A 15,318-nucleotide genomic window follows, 5' to 3' on the forward strand; every position below is an offset into this window, starting at 1 on the left:
GCTAGACAAGCAGTCCTACAATTTAGAGACAATGAAGGGGTCGAGAGAGGTAGTGGCGAGGTAGAACTGGGTAATGGAAGTTAGAAATGTTCTTCAACTAAAGACGAAAACCAATGTTTTTAGTCCCTGCCACAAACTCTGTTCCCTAGTCACTGACTCCATCCCTCCCTCAGCTCATCTGCAACTGAAACACACCATCCATGTCTTTGTTACATCTAGGTTATTGCAACAGACTCTTGGTTGGCCTCCCATGTTCTACCCTTTATAAACTCAAGGTCATCCAAAACACTGTGGCACATGTCCTAACTTGTACCAAGTCCGGATCACCTGTCACCCCTATATGCTCGTCGACCTACATTGGCTCCCAGTTGAGCAAAGTCTCAATTCTAAAATTTTTATTCTCCTCCATAGCCTTGCCCCTCTCTAACTCTTTAATCTCTTCTGCCCTACAACCCTCTTAGATATCAACCTGCATTCCTCTAATGCTGACCTCTTAAGCATCCCCAATTTTAATTCCTCCACCATTGGCGGCTGTGCCTTCAGCTGCCAAGGTACAAGGTCTGGAGTTTCTTTTCACCCAGAGGGTGGTTGGAATCTGGAACAAACTTCCTGAAAGGGTGGTGAAGGCAGGTCCGATCAAGGTATTCAAAAGGGAATTGTATTGCTACCTGAAAAGAGAGAATGTGCAAGGTTACAGGAATAAGGCAGGGGAGTGGGACTATGTGGGACGCTCTTTCAGAGAGCCAGTGCAGGCTTAATGGGCTGGATGGTCTCCTCCTTCACTGTAAAGATACTGTGATACCTCCCCAAACCCCTCTGCCCCTAACGGTTTCCTCTAAGACACTTCTTAAAACACAGGCTTTTGGTCATCTCAGATAAAAGCAAGATACTGCAGATGCTGGAAATCTGAAATAAAAACAGAAAATGCTGGGAAACCTCAGCAGGTCTGACAGCGTCTGTGGAGGGAGAAACAGAGTTAACGTTTCGAGTCCATGTGAAGAAGGGTCCACTCTGAAGAAGGGCCAAATGGACTCGAAACGTTAACTGCATTTCTCCCTCCACAGACGGTGTCAGACCTGCTGAGTGTTTCCTGCATTTTCTGTTTTCATTTCGGTCATCTAACACCACCTTATGCGGCTCTGTGTAAAATTTGTTTTATTATGCATATGTCAAATGCGTTGGAAAGTTTTGCTAGATTAAAGATGCTATATAAATGCAAATTCTAGTTGTAAATGGTGATTATAATATTAATAGCTTGGATTTAGTAATTTTTACATTTTATTTATTTAAAATGCTATTTTAGACTCAGGAGGTACAAAAAGCCATGGATGAAAGGAAGTTTGCTGAAGCAGTGAAACTGCGGGGCAGGTAAGAAGACTGCAGTGAGAAACTGGGATCTTAGCATCCATTTTTGGATACTGAAAAATGGCATCCATTGTGCCCCTGTACATCTCTGCGGAGAATTTTGCCGGATGCCATATAGGGAAGGATGTTGTTATACATGCAGTGAATACTTGCTGGAAGTATGCAGAGCAGGCAGACCATGACACCAATCACTGTGAAACTCATATGGCGCCGGCATTGCCATTTTGAAGTTCAACACTCTAGCTAACCTCTTCTCTTAATCTCACGCAGCTGAGCATGTGTTCAGCAGCAGGAAGAGCCCCTGCGCAAGTGCTGTTTTAAATGGATCATCAGCTATGTTCATCTTATTTGCTGGTTGATTTCTTTTGGTTGTTGCTATGATACTACAAGCGTTTGGCGCTTTCTATTGTTTCAAGTTGCAGAAGTCTACAGGGAGTGGTGTGGCAGGTGCTCAAGGAGTTTGCGTTGAGTTCATAGCTTCTGCGCAAACTGTTGCCCCCAGACACTGATATACTGTTAGGTGCTGTCCTTGGAACACAACGTGATTTGTAGAATGAACAGTCAGACTATGCAGAGGAGGGCAAGCTCTGGAAGAGGACGGGGAGAAGGGTGCTCTGAGAACACTTCTAATTAAACCTACATGAGGAACAATGTAGGCGATGTCAGTGCTTCAGATTTTGCATCCTCACTGCCACCCGCTCCAGCCACAGCTGAAACCTCAAAACTAGGCCAGGACCACATTGTCAGTGGCTGTGAGGGAGACCTTTACACATCTGTCTCTTTCTAGGCTGGAACTGGAGGTATTTGCAACATTTTCCACCCATTGTATCGTAAGGAGTTCATTGACGCTCTATTTAAATAGGGCTAACTACATTTCATTCTCTCTCGCCAGAGACTAGCAGGCGGAGAGCGCATGTAACGTTTTTACAGTTGCTATCCCATGGAGCAGGGTGCCATTGGCACATTGCTTTGCTGCTCTATATTGCCAAAACTGGAAGGAATTCCACTCCCTCAGTATACTGCTGGTGTGTGGTTGTAGGCAAAGAATATTGCAGATCAGTGCTGTGTACCCTATGGCAGTCCACTGTCAGTTGCATTTGGACCACCACGCCAAAGAATCCACTGACATGGTTCATGACTCTGATGTGCAGCCCTTGCATACATGCACAGCGTGCATACAATGAGAGCCATGCTACCACGTGAAATGTGATAGAGCAGACCATTGGCTTGCCAAAACAACATGTTAGCTGCCTGAGCTGCTCTGGAGGAGCCCTGCAGAGCAGATGTCAAGATTCATGGTGGTTTTCTACATGCCCCACAATCCTGCTATCCTGAGGGGACAGCACTCGTCACCAGCTATATGATGAGCAGTTGAGGAGGAGGAGGAGAGAAGGCAACCTAGTCAGCTCTTTTCCATCCAGTTTGTCCCTGAAGGACTCATTCCAGTGAGCTACCCGTAACTGTAACTTCAATTGCCTATTCACCAAGGATCCCGCACCTTAACATCCCTCTGTTAATTGTCTGCGTGTCCATAATATAAAAATAAAAGCCAATACAAAAACGATTCTGAACCAAATTTATAAGTAGAATCATTCCATTTTGCACACAAGAGCCAACTAATGGCCGCTGTGCATTCTTAGTGCCTGTGTTCTATGTTTCTTTGCCTGTCCTGGTCCTTGTACACAGTGCATCCGTATTGCTGCTGGAAGGCTGCTGTCTTTCAGCAAAAGAGACTGTCGATGGCCTTGGAGGACAACCTCATGCAGCTCTGGATCTAGGTGGCCTGGATGAAGACTGCACCATTTCACCATGGGTGGCAGCAGCCTGAGCTGGCTGGCTGACTGGCAACAGCAAGGGCACTGCTAGAGTGTCAGGAATGGGAGCACGAATGCTGCCTTCCTGAGAGATAACAGCAGGTTAATGCTCTCACTGCCACTCCCCTGGAGCAGTGCCTCAACAATCCTGGTAATCTGTTGGAGAACAGATTGCTGAATTGTCCTGACATCCTACAAGCCCCTTTGCACTCTGTAATCCACAGCTATGGTAGCAGCTGTCTGAGCTTGCATGACTGCAGTCTGAGCTTCCACTGCTGCACTCAGACTTTGGGAGGGTGCTGCTTGTGCTGCAGTGGAAGCTGATACATTGGCTATTAGATATATGGTTTGTTCCAAACTGTGCGAATGGAGTTGGCCACCACACTCACACTGGAAATGATGGGCTCCAAGCTCTGCACAAAGCCTTGTGTTGAGTTGACGCCAGACACTCGATGTTCTTTGACATTGACTTCAGGCTTACCAATACACCAAGCATTTCAATGTGTATTTGCATCAACCTTCTTCTGTAGCCTACCTCATTGGAGTCGTCATTGGAGTCCTCTGCAACAGAGGTCATCTGCAGTCTTGCCAAACAGCGAGTTGGTATCTATGCAGCCCTTGCAACCGCCCAGGTTGCAAGATGCTCAGGCACAGTCTCACCACATGCAGATCCCACCTCTGTACTGTCTTCTAAATTATGCGCAACGTTAGTATCTGAGCTACTGGTCGCAACTGTGATACCAATCCATCTTCTTATTCACTGTCTTCTTGCTGTTCCTTCATTGCTTGAAAGATTGAAGCTCTTGCATATCAGGAAGGAGCAAGACACAAGATAAGGACACGATATGGGAAAAGAAGTAAGAGGTGCATGTTTACACTATCTGCAGCTTGCAAATCAGAAGAGAGTGTGGAATGAGGAGGAGGATTAGATAGGAAGGTGCTATCATCTATGATTTTTTCAGCCATGGCTCCAGTAGTGGCCACCTCAACAATGACCAGCTCCATCTCCTGCCTGGAGGTAAAAACATGCTGGCATGCCTGTCCGCTCCGGTTAGCTTCAGCTACATCTGGTCGTGGGCCACCTTGTCCTGCAAGAGACAGAGAAGTGTGTTAGTGAATATTGTGCAGTCTGTTTTGGAGATGCGGCTGTCACAGTTGAATAGTGTGTGTAAGTTGAGATATTGGTATAGACGCATTGCCGAGCGTGTTGTGCATGTGCACGCATACGTGAAGCTGTGGTAGAGCATAAGAATGAGTACTGATTGATAGAGATTGTTGGTGGGTGAGTGGTAAATTGAAGAGTAGCTGAACTTAGTGGTGCAGTCAGTAGAATATGGAAATTAAAGATGCAATCACTGACCAGGATGTGGCACTGCATCCATATCCTCAGGATTTGATTCCTGCATGGCATTGATCTCCACAGCTCTGTACTGCCATTGTTTTTTGAGCATGTATCTGGAGGGCCTCCTGGTCCCTTGTGAATAGAACACATCTCTCCTCCCTTCCACATCTTCCACCAAGGCCTCCAGTGCAGCGCCCAAATATTTTAGAGTCCACTCTCCCATGTTGTGCCATTCTACACTGTATCCCAGGTCAGATTCACTTCCTGCATGACTGCTAGCACCTGCTCCAGCTGCAGTGCACCTCCCTTTTGAGGTGTAGGCCAGCTTTAGGCATTTCAGCTTAGCCACTCACAATATTGGTCCCTGCTGATGTGTCAGCCAATCAACAGTACTGTAGTGTTGGCTGGTGCTAAAATCACTGAAATGAGCAGGTAGTATTCAAAGATCGTGGGATAATTGTGTATTGTGATTTTTGCGACTGTCTCAGGGGATATTGAATTTACCCCTGCATCTTTTGATTTGTGCTTAGAGATATTATCTAGTGACCTTCAGTTCTGCAACCAATTGATGCAGGTTGTCAAAACTGCAGCACAACTGTAATAATTCTAAGTTTATTGGCACGCATGGTCTTGCAGTAGAAGTACTTGATCTGTGCAGAATAAATTTCATTAATATTTAGATTACATTTTCCTGGAAGATTTAGTTTGGCAGGCTTAATCATAAAACACTGTTTGCTATGTGTACCAAGAAAAATTAGATTTTCAGTGACTAATCTCAAGGTAAAAAATAAAAGCAGAACACTGTGGATGCTGGAAATGTGAAATAAAAGCAGGAAATGCTGGCAGTACACTGATCTTCTGAGTATTTCGTGCATTTTCTGTATTTATTAAAAAGCTGTACATTGGAACATATAAAATCAAATGTTATCATTGTTGGATGTCGAACAGGTTCTCTTTATTTCCTCTTTCAAACCCTTGTCTGTTTTTTCCTCTCTCTTTGGTTGTGTGGAGACACAAATTGCTGGGTTATATGCTGAGACACTGAGCGAGGTTTTCCGCTGGTTTTGCTCCATGGGAGGTTTCTGTCCTCCCTGAACTCACCTTAGCCATCTGTAAAACAGTGCCACAGATCACATAAATTGTTTCTTAATGAAGATTTTTGTGAGTTTACTATTTGATAACAGTTTTTATTTAACCCTGGTACTGAAGAGAATATTTCATATGCCAGTTCATTTTGTGTGTTATAATGTGTGTCAACATAGATGCAGTTAAAATGATAAAAGCAATATACTTTGGGGGGTACTGGAAATCTGAAATAAAAACAGAAAATGCAAGAAAAACTCAGCAGATCCCACAGCATCTGTGGAGCGAGAAACAGAGTTAATGGACAGAATTTTCCTGTTGGCGTGTGGGGGCGGGCCCCGCACGCCGACGCGTCAGATGACACGCAGTGACGTCTAGCATGTGTCCCGACGTCACAGCGCGCCATCGCGATAATTCGGAAGGCAGGCGCGCTATGAGTTCGGAGGCACGCGCACCATTAATTAATAGGACAGTTAAGACCCTTGAGGCAGCAATTGAATACAATTTTTCGTGGCCCGTGTGATCTTCAAGACGTCGCACGGGTGCAACGGGCAGGCGGATAGGAGACATTTGTATAAACCTCATCCACAGGTGGGATAAGAGGGGTGAGTGGGGTGGCGAATGTGATCTTTCAGTATTTAAGTGTGAAAGTTACTTATACTTGCCTGTGTGAGCAGGAATACTTCAAAACTCATACCAGCTGCTTGGACAGGAGTAAAAGCATTGGTCAGGACTCTACAATAAAGATCGTTTTTGGGGCCTGCAGCTTTCAGGAAGCCTTCCCTTAGCCTGGGAATGGGAGTTGTGCTCTCCACTGGAGGCACCTCCTCTGAGGAGGAAGGGAGGGCCAGAAGAGGTAGGAGACCAGGAGTCCACATTCAGCCTCCAGGGGAGCCACCTTTAGGAGGAGAGGCACAGGCACAAGGGGCGCAGGGCCAACAGGAAGTGCAAGGTGGAAGGGGCTGCAGAAGACGCCACTATCCTGCTGACAGGGTTTACAGGCACGAAGCAGCTACCTCAATATGTCTGAGGTCCAGTGCCGAAGGAGGCTCTGCCTCTCAAGGGAGACAGTCACCTCCATTTGTCAGGTGATAGGCCCTGAGATCTCCGCAAACTGTGTGGGTGGGCACCCCATGCCTCTAAAGGTCACAGCTGCCATCAACTTCTATGCCTCCGGCTCTTTCCAGGGGTGGGTGGGTGATCTTTGCGGAGTCTCCCAATCAGCTGTCCACACTTGTGTCAAGCAGGCGACAGACACTCTATTCAGGTGCGCATTGACTTTCATCCACTACCGCTGGGACGGGGCCAGCCAGATAGAGCGAACCAAAGGCTTTGCAGTGATTGCTGGCTTCCCCCACATCCAGTGTGGACTGCACACATGTGGCCATCAAGGTGCCAGCAGGTGAGCCGGGTGCCTTCGACAACAGGAAGGGATTCCACTCCATGAACGTGCAGATAGTGTGTGATCACAAGCTGCAGATTCTGCAAGTCTGTGCAAGGTACCAGGCAGCTCCCATGACGCTTACATACTCAGACACTACTAGGTGCCAAGGCTCTTCAGTGCTCCAGCTCGGCTTGATGGATGGCTGCTGGGTGACGAGGGCTATCCCCTCAGAAGGTGGTTCATGACGCCTCTCTGCCAACCAAGAACAGAGGCTGAGCAGCGGTACAATAGGAGTGGTGCCTCCACAAGGGCTGTGGTGGAGAGAACCATCAGTCTTTTCAAGATGCGCTTCCAGTGCCTGGACCACTCTGGGGGCGCACTCCAATACCCCCCAGATCGTGTGTCACTGATAGTGGTTGCATGCTGCGCTCTCCACAATCTGGTGCTGGAAAGGGGCAAAGCAGTGCCAAAGAAAGACATATACGTAGTTCCTCCAGCTGCACACGATGAGTCCAGCAGTGAGTCTGAGGATGAGCAAGCACAGGAGAACGCTGAGATGGTAGACGCTGACCCGGGCATACTCCAGGGAGGCAGGGTCACCCGGGAGGCTTTAATCCAAAGAACCTTCAGCTAGCACACCACAGATGGACCTTCAACACACGCCAGGGCTGCAGGCTCCATACTCAATACCTGAGTGCTAAATTAGCCTGGATACTAACACTAACTAAGGCCCTTGTCAATAAAGCTCAATGTCAGACAACTCACTCATAACATCATGGGCTCCCATCCACTTGCAGAAGTAAGGAATCACCCTGAGGCATGGCAACATGTCAAAATCTATTGAGGGAACAAATGTAATTTCATAAAGCAAACAAAAGGTGTTGCACATGACACCAAGTCTTCAATAAACTACTGTGGGCCAACATAAAAGCACCAGTAAGAAATACGCAGTGTGCCTAAGGTGCCTTAAATTTACGCTTACAGGTGCTACATCTAGGTGCTGTTCCCTCGCTGGCACTGGTGTCTGAGACAGCCTGTTCACTGTGCTGTCCTGTTGACTTCGATGATCTTGGTGGCCGTCCTCTGGCACGTGGAGCCTTTGATGGTCCCGCCTGGGAGGGAGCAGCCAGTTCCACAGTTGGCATCTCCCCAGCCACCGCAGCCTCATTGGATGCCACGGTCATTGGCAGAGGGACGGAGGAGCTGCTGCCCTCATCCGGAATGCCCTGAGAGGAGCTCGCAGAGGCGACAGGCAGCAGCAGCGCCAATGTGAGGTCGCTTCAGACCTCCCTGCTCAGCGTGGATGGATGGGCACCGAGCTGGGATACTTGGTGCCCAAACCATGTCCCACACTGGCACTGACCAGCTGAGGTCAGTGCCGCTGTGACGGCTTGCATGTCCGAGTGCAACCCTAGGAGGCCCTGATTGGTCTCCTGGAGGAGCATCTCCATGAGAGCCACCACTCTCTCCATAGAAGAAGCATGGCACTCAGCCATGAGGCTCATTGCATCGGTGATGCTCCACGTGGACTCCTCCAGCACGGCTACCATGCCACGCACAGCCTCATATATCTCCGCCAGATCCTCCTGCAAATCCTGTTGCACTTCCAGCATTTGCTGCCTCACGGATGACTCCAGAGGCACATCATCAGCCACCGACCGAGCACGTACCTGATCCCCAGCAGTCCTCCGACTGCTGGCACCCTAGGCATCCTCTGCCCACACCTCAAGCGAGTGTGAAGTGCCCTCACCGCTGTGCTCCGGGACACTAGCCAAAGATCTAATTCCTACCGAGGTGCTTGTATTGTATCTGTGCTGGTGCCTGCCTGGCTGAGATGGTGTGGTGCTGGTGAGTGGATTTCCTCTGGGGTCTCAGTGGTGAGAGGAGGGCCCTCTGCCGCCTCCTCCTGGCCCAGCTCCGGTGACGCTGAAAGAAAGAAAAAAGACATTTGATTGTCTGCACTGTAACTAATGTCAACTTGCATGCTGCTCCCCCGGATCATTACGTGCTCATCCTTCCATAATCAATGGTCAACCCACTTCAATCACTGAACATTCAGCAGTGCCATGGCTTCTGGGACACACAAGGTGTCCTGAGTGCTCGCCCTGTGGCACCCCAGCCTCACCACCATGGGTGAATCTGGGGGCATGGTGCCTCTCCAGATTCATGACCTACTACTTGTAAGGTGTTAGGATCGCCAACTGGGCCTGGCCTCCGCCAGTCCATATCCGCTCTGCAGAATTGTGCGCAGCCTTCCCCTGAAAAGGAGAGAAGAGCATTGATTAGTCCAGCTTGCACCTGAATTCCCATCGCATCCCTGCCAACCCAGCCAGAGTGGGACATTGCAGGACTCCAGTTCTTCATCACCCCACAGCTGCCGTACACTCACGCAAAGAAGCCAGAGCTGACCACCCCCCCTGCCCTTGCCCAGATGCTGCCTCCTTCACATTTGGTACCACAAGGTGTTACTTTGCGTTCCACGTGCTTGTGTCTCCTTGCTTAGCAAAGACCAGCAGATGGATTGGTGCCCCGCCAACCGGAAGCTCCCCTCCCAGCATGTTAGCACTCTGACTTCGACAGGCTTCCCAGTTCCTGCATTCTGCCTAGGTGTAGATCCTTGACTTTCAACCCCATTCTATACTCTGGGTTTCAGTGTCACACATGCTGCGGATGCAGAACACATCCTAGCTCAACCCTCTCAGGGTGAACTAGGCATGGGCAATATCTGCTGGCACACCCATCGAGGGATACAGGCTGTGAGGGATTCAATGCTGTTACTGTACTCAGAGTTACGGGGGTGGGGGGGGGTTTGCAGGGAAAGGGTGACGGCTGCATTAAATGACCTGAGGCAACATGGTACTCACCATTCCCGAGCGCAGGAGGTCGTTGAACCTTTTGCGGCACTGGAGCCATGTGCGCCGCACCACATCATGGGAGCTGACACTCTCGGCCACGTCCTCCCACGCACGTTTGGTCAGGTGGGGAGGCCTCCGCCTCCCGTCCCTCTGGAAAAGGACCTCCCGCCGCACTGCCACCTCCTCCAGGAGGGCAGCTAAGCACTCGTCAGAGAAACGAGGGGCACACTGCCCCTTTGCCCTACCCTCCGGCCTGGCCTTTCCCCAATGATTTACTCTCTGGCCTAGCCTGCCCTGATGGCCTACCCTCCGGACTTGCGTGATGCACATTGCCCCTCTGATGTGCCCTTACCCCGGCCATTGTGAGCAGCCTTGCAATGGCTGCCAGGCCTTTATTTAAACAGGCCGCCGGGTCGCCATAGGATCCGGCGGTCGGTGCATGCCCGCTGCCATTCGCCCACTCCCGCTATCCTCGGGAGTCATGAACTATGCTGGATGGGTCTTAATTGGACCCACGGTGTAAAATGGCGGTGTGGACCCAATTGCAGGTGGCGATCAGGCCCGCAACCACACGGCCCACCCAACATGGGGAAAATCTCCCCAATGTTTTGAGTCTATGACTTCTTCAGAGCAGAGGTTTGAGCTCTGAAGAAGTCATATGGACTTGTAACATTAACCCTGTTTCCCTCTCCACAGATGCTGTCAGACCTGCTGATTTTTTTCTAACATTTTCTGCAATTAAAATGGATTGATGATGACCTCCTACAATTATCACTGAACTAATTTGTGCTGCATTTGGCTCCATTGGATTTTAATTTTCTGCTAGGTTAACGTATGATATCCAGTGAGAAGCTTGTTGAAATTTTTCACATTTCTAGCATTTATCAAAGAAAATGAGCCTCTTTGACCTATGCCAGATTGCAACTTCTTGGAATCAGTTAGAGAAAAATGGGAACTGAGTCTAAATGCTCTCAGCTACACTTGCCTGGAATGGATCTCTCTTGTACCATGATGTGAAAAAAGATAAGGAGTGTGTTTTTAAGAAATCAAACCAGGCCATCGGTGTTGGCCACTAGATAGAGGACCGCTTGTACAAACCTGCAGAGAACTATTGCAAAAATAAAATGCAGAATTTGAGACTGAAATTTGCAAAAGAATGAGGGCAGAGAAAGGCGTGCTGATCCACCAAACAAATGAAAATAAATCTAACCAGGAAGAATGATGCGAATTTCTTATTGGAGCCTGCTGCTGAATTAGGTAAGGAGAACATGTTAGCTAGCTGTATTTTTGTAATTATACATTTTTAAAAGGTTTTAATACGCTTGCCAATCTTTAATTGTAAATTCGCCACAGCAAAAGTCCTTTTTGTGCTCTAAACAAATGAAGCAATGACTATCGTCTTTAATATTGTGGCTATCTTGCAATATCATATATATCCAAATATGAACATTGTAACAATTTTATACCCCTATAGGTGATCTGCTGAATTGTTGCATGAGGCAGAACCATTTCTACAAACAAGCAAGATATAGAAACAGTGACGAGTAACTCGGCTCCTGACTCACCAAAGCCTGCCCAATATCTACAAGGCACAAGTCAGGAGTGTAATGGAATACTCTCCACTTGCTTGGATGAATGTGGCTCCAACCACACCCACGAAGCTTGACACAGTCAGGACAAAGCAGCCAGCTTGATAGGCACCTCATTCACCAAGACAAGTACCAGCTGCGAGAATGTCTATCATAGAAGATCTAGGGACACATTAGCCACAGTTGACACATAAGCCCAATTTCTCTAGCACAATTTCTCTGCTGTGAGAGGCAGTGCAAAACTGCCTAGTTGCAGTTTACCTAGAGACTAATAATATGGTACACATCAATGTTGTGATTAAATATTGTCATATGCAGTTGGATTGGCATTCAGTTGACAGTTCAATAGCCTAGTGGATAAGGTACTGGACTAGCAAACCAGGGGACTGGAATTTATATCCCAATATCTCAAAAATTGATTTGCTGGATTGTCATAAAATCCCAATTGGCTCATGTTTATTAATGTGCTTCAGGGAATATAACCTGGCATCCGTACCTGGTCTGTCTCCATTATGTGATTGACAAGGTTGAGCAATAAATGCTGCCTTGATAGTGTTGCACAAGTCATACAACCAATTTAACCTAATTGCTTAATCAACTTCAGCATATTCTGATAGTCCATCATATTTCCCCCAGAGTTTAACTGCACTATCTTTCAGAGGTCTTTTGAACCCTTCGAAGGCCAACTAATGAGGTGTGGCTCTAGCAGCAATTTAATGAGTAGAATTTTTAGGTCGGTGGGTGGGCGCGTGCCTGACCCAATTGGACGCGAGATGACGTTGTGCAAGCGTCCCAACATCATCCCCCATTTGTGCGCTATTTCCATCAGTGGGAGCGCTTCCGACTTTTGCACTAGGCGGCCTTTGCATTTTTTTTCAAACCTCATCCACACGTGATGAAACAAAATATAAATAAATTTCTGTGCACAGCATTTTCAGTAGCTAAATTTTCAGGTGATTTATAACAATGCATGGACACTTTCTTTCAGCTTCTGAAACTTTCATGTTTGGTTTTCCAGGTCTTCAGCTCCCTGAGGCAGCTCTCTGCCTTCAGGGAGCTTTCATTCAGAGCTTGCCTGCACTGACATAAGCGCCCCTCCTCCTCCCACCCCCACACTGGTCTTCAGACTTTTGAGCTTGCCTATGTATTAAATTTATCTTAAAGCAATGTGACATCAAGCCAGCTATCATTTATATTTATGTTTGGAAATAAGAGAGGAATTTTATGCCCATCCTTGTGGCAGGGGACTTTAATCAGGTGAGAGGGTGGTGGGTGGGGAACCCGCTACCTTACCGCTTCTACCACAATTAAGTTTGTGCCGGGAAGGCTGATGGATGGCTTCCCTTCCCCACTGCCAATTAAGGCCCTTAAGTGAGCAATTAATACTCATTTAAGGGCCTAAGTCTTCGGGGTGAAGGACTTGCCATGTGGGGAGCCCAAAATAGCAAGCCCTTTTGGTCTTGGCTGTGGGTTTCTGGGGGTGTCAGGTGGATCCCTAGTTCTAAGGCACTCAATGCCGGATTGAGGGACCCAGCATTGGGAAGGATGGTGCCCAATGAGATAGCCTCTGCCCTTGCTGACAACACCCCCTCCCCAATGACCTCCATTCTGTGACCCTTCACCTTTCATCGCTCACCCCTGCCGGGGTCCACCCATGTTCCTAGGCTTGGATGAATGTAGTACTGGCAGCAACCACTGCCTTCTTGGTGACATTACCAATTTGTGAAGAGCCTCCAATTAGCTGACAGCTCTCAGTGGGTGGGACTTCTGCACCAAGGGAACTTGATCCCAGGATAGGCCTACCACTATCCAGTTAAGTGCTTGAGTGACACTTAATTCAACGGGCCTTCCCTGAAAGAGGTGATGCAAGGGTTCTCATCGGCTCTCCAGCTGTCAGGCAAGACCCCCGTCGCCTCTATTAAATACTGTCCAATATAAATGAACCTGCACCAGTTTGCCTGATTTAGTTAAATGTGTGTCATGTTGTTTATTTTCCCCTCTGACAGTCTTATTTCCTGATTACATGACATGGCAGCAATACTTCTTTCCACAGTTAAAGAATCTCTCACTCTTCATCCTGTAGGCTCGCTGCGTCTTGTCTTTCATCAATATATTCATGGAGAAAGATAGCTTGCATTTATCACGTCAATTTTAATATACACAATTATTATCAATAAAAATGTTCATTTGGGTCTGTTGAAAGCTTTGCAGGGGTGCAATGTTCATATAAGTTTACTCTAATGGGATTAATAAGTAACTTTTCTTTAGTGTTTATTGGTTAATTATACAATAAAATATATTAAGAAGGTGCACATACACAATGTTACACAGAATAGAAGTCATGACTTCAGGTTCCACATGTATGCTGACAATACTTCACCAAATCCTCACTCAGCTCCTCTGCTGCCTGTATGCTGTCAGATTGCTTGTTCAAAACCCAGTCCTGGATGCACCAGAGTTTCTTTCCGTTAAACATTGGGAAGATCTAGCCAGTTGTTTTCTCGCACCACAGCCACCCACTATTGCTTTGCCATGAATTCGCTCGCCACAAATTCCATCACTCTCCCCAGTCAGACACTTAGGTTGAACCAGACTGCTCGCAATCCTGGCATCCTGTTTGACACTGAGATTAGCTTCCTGACCTATATCCCCTCCATCATCCAGACCAGCAGCTTACACCCCTGGACCATTCACAGAATCTGACATAGTATACACATTCTTAAGACTGGACTGTAAAGTCTGGGCTGCAGTGAACAGTGCAAAGCTAAATAATAGCAAAATAGCAACATAACTAAATTCGACAGATCTGACAGCTCATAGTTGACCTAGCTTTTGGTTTTATCCTATTCATGGAGGTGCTTGTAGCCAAATTAAATCTATATTGGAAAATGTGGCTTCTATTTTTCAATTAGTTCAGGCATTATCAATTATCAGAAAAAGCATTTTTTTCTCATTCCTTTAGTATATTGCATTCTTTTAAATTTACAACGCAATGGATGTAGTTACCATTTGGCTGACACCAATAATGTTGACTTATCTTTCATTACCTAGTCTTGAAATGAGTCTAGTCTATGCTTATTTATTTTTGTTTGTCATTTCTGTCTGCAGGAGTTTTGAGAACAATTTAAACACTTATAAGTCGTTGGCGCACAAGAAACCAGAAGGAGAGCAGCTTCCTGTAAGTCCATTGTATTGAGAATCACAGTGACACAAGAATACTATTTCTAAAAGGCAGTAAGGTCATGACTTTATGCTATAGTGTAAAACAGGTAAAGCAGCGACCCATTTTATGTCTCTACCAATTTTCATTTCCAGTGAGCTCAGTGGAAATATGAGTCGGGACTGATGTGAAATTAACTGATTACTTGCTCATCCATTTTACACTTCGCACAATGTCAAAATCTACCCCCACCCCCCTGCTTTTTCCACCTGCAATGTTGTGATTTCCGGCGGGAACCAATTTGTCACATCTATTTTGTTAAAATCTGATAGGACCTCTGAGATGGAGTATGTAAATATAACATAGTTAGAGGTTTCTGTGCAATACAAACTAGGGCCAAGGCTCAGTTTGCACAGCTGACAGTACTTTGGTGATTCTCTTTCTAAAATGTTTTTGTGCCTTTACCATCTTGAGCTCCCATTATAAAATAAAAGCTGCTTTCAATGTTATGTAGTCTTCTATTGATCTTCCCTTCTGTTGCTCTGCTTTTATAGCAGATGCTTTGAGCCAATGTATAGTACATTCAGGGTGTTTATTTACAATAGGAGGCTTTGTTGGCTAGCTGACAGGCAACAAGTGTTTCGGTGGTGAAAGGTTAAATGCTGTCATTCTGAGAGAGGAGAGCAAGTTTGTGCTCCATGATGCCACTATCAGTCTCCCGGGTGA

At 47.0% G+C, this 15,318-nt stretch overlaps 1 protein-coding gene across 2 annotated transcripts in view; it reads left to right on the forward strand.

The window, feature by feature from the left end:
• The window catches only part of pfkpa (phosphofructokinase, platelet a), a 131,890-nt gene that overhangs the window by 71,630 nt on the left and 44,942 nt on the right, over positions 1-15,318 (forward strand). For both annotated transcript variants that reach the window (XM_078537418.1, XM_078537409.1), the window contains 2 exons: positions 1,304-1,368; positions 14,541-14,610. In XM_078537418.1, the coding sequence (XP_078393544.1) occupies positions 1,304-1,368; positions 14,541-14,610 (135 nt within the window). The remainder of the gene's footprint in view (positions 1-1,303; positions 1,369-14,540; positions 14,611-15,318) is intronic.

This window comes from Cetorhinus maximus, chromosome 3 (genome assembly GCF_964194155.1).
Source record: "Cetorhinus maximus chromosome 3, sCetMax3.hap1.1, whole genome shotgun sequence".
In the NCBI taxonomy this organism is placed as follows: domain Eukaryota; kingdom Metazoa; phylum Chordata; class Chondrichthyes; order Lamniformes; family Cetorhinidae; genus Cetorhinus; species Cetorhinus maximus.